This window comes from Poecilia reticulata, linkage group LG9 (genome assembly GCF_000633615.1).
Source record: "Poecilia reticulata strain Guanapo linkage group LG9, Guppy_female_1.0+MT, whole genome shotgun sequence".
NCBI classification, from domain to species: domain Eukaryota; kingdom Metazoa; phylum Chordata; class Actinopteri; order Cyprinodontiformes; family Poeciliidae; genus Poecilia; species Poecilia reticulata.
The window spans coordinates 33,372,384-33,373,396 of NC_024339.1; the positions used below are offsets into that span (position 1 = coordinate 33,372,384).

Consider the following 1,013-nt stretch of genomic DNA (forward strand, 5'->3'; position numbering starts at 1 on the left):
GGTTCTGGACCGACCCGGCCGGTTTCAGGTTCTGTGTGTGTCTGCAGGTGGCTCTGCTCCATGGTGGGGATGTTCATCGTCGGAGTCAGCCTGCTGTGTGTGAGTCCAAGCCCCGCCCATCGGTTACCATGGCAACAGCCACTTTCATCAACACAGACACACATTAACCGTCTCGTCATCCATCTTGTCTCGTCTCCCAGGTTCCCTTCGCCACCAGTATCTACGGTCTGATTGGTCCAAATGGCGGCCTGGGCTTCGCTATCGGTGACCTTGACCTCCTGACCTCCTGACCTGATGCGACCTGTCTTGGTGTGGCGCTGTGATGACGTGTGTTTTGCTCCTCCAGGGATGGTGGACTCCTCCATGATGGCCATCATGGCGTACCTGGTGGACATCCGCCACGCCTCGGTGTACGGCAGCGTGTACGCCATCGCGGACGTGGCGCTCTGCATGGGCTTCGCCATCGGTAACGGCACCAGGAGGACAACATGGTGGAGCGTCAGACTTCCTGCAGAACTCACCGTCATTCCCTCTGCTGTTCCAGGCCCGTCCACCGGGGGCGCTCTGGTCCAGGCGGTGGGCTTCCCCTGTCTCATGGTGTTCATCGGGGTGATCAACATCCTGTACGCGCCGCTCTGCTTCCTGCTGCGAAACCCGGCTGTTCGGGAGGAGAAGATGGTAACTATGGCAACCTGAGATGGAGGTCTGCGATTGGTCCAGATTAGATGGAGGTTTGTGATTGGTCCAGTGGGTCTGGCCCTACCTGGCCGATTAGCTGTAACCCTTCTGGTTCTGGTTCTGGAGGTGATCCTCAGGGATGACCCCCAAGCCTCTCCATGTTCCCTGATTTAGTGATGACCAAACGTCAGACCGTCCAATCAGCAGTCAGCCTGTTTTTCAACTGTCCAATCAGCAGAGAGCCTGTTTTTGGACTCTCCAATCAGCAGTCAGCTTGTCTGTGGACTGTCCAATCAGCAGTCAGCCTGTTTGTGGACCGTCCAATCAGCAGTCAG

At 57.3% G+C, this 1,013-nt stretch overlaps 1 protein-coding gene across 2 annotated transcripts in view; it reads left to right on the top strand.

Moving 5' to 3' along the window:
- slc18a1 (solute carrier family 18 member A1) overlaps nt 1–959 on the top strand; it is an 8,185-nt gene extending 7,226 nt beyond the window's left edge. Inside the window, exons 11-14 of one of the 2 annotated variants that reach the window (XM_017306456.1) lie at nt 48–99; nt 201–264; nt 347–466; nt 545–959. In XM_017306456.1, the coding sequence (XP_017161945.1) occupies nt 48–99; nt 201–264; nt 347–466; nt 545–696 (388 nt within the window). In that variant the 3' untranslated portion in view covers nt 697–959. The remainder of the gene's footprint in view (nt 1–47; nt 100–200; nt 265–346; nt 467–544) is intronic. The other variant, XM_008419405.2, reaches the window with a different exon arrangement.
- The last annotated feature ends 54 nt before the right edge of the window (nt 960–1,013 follow it).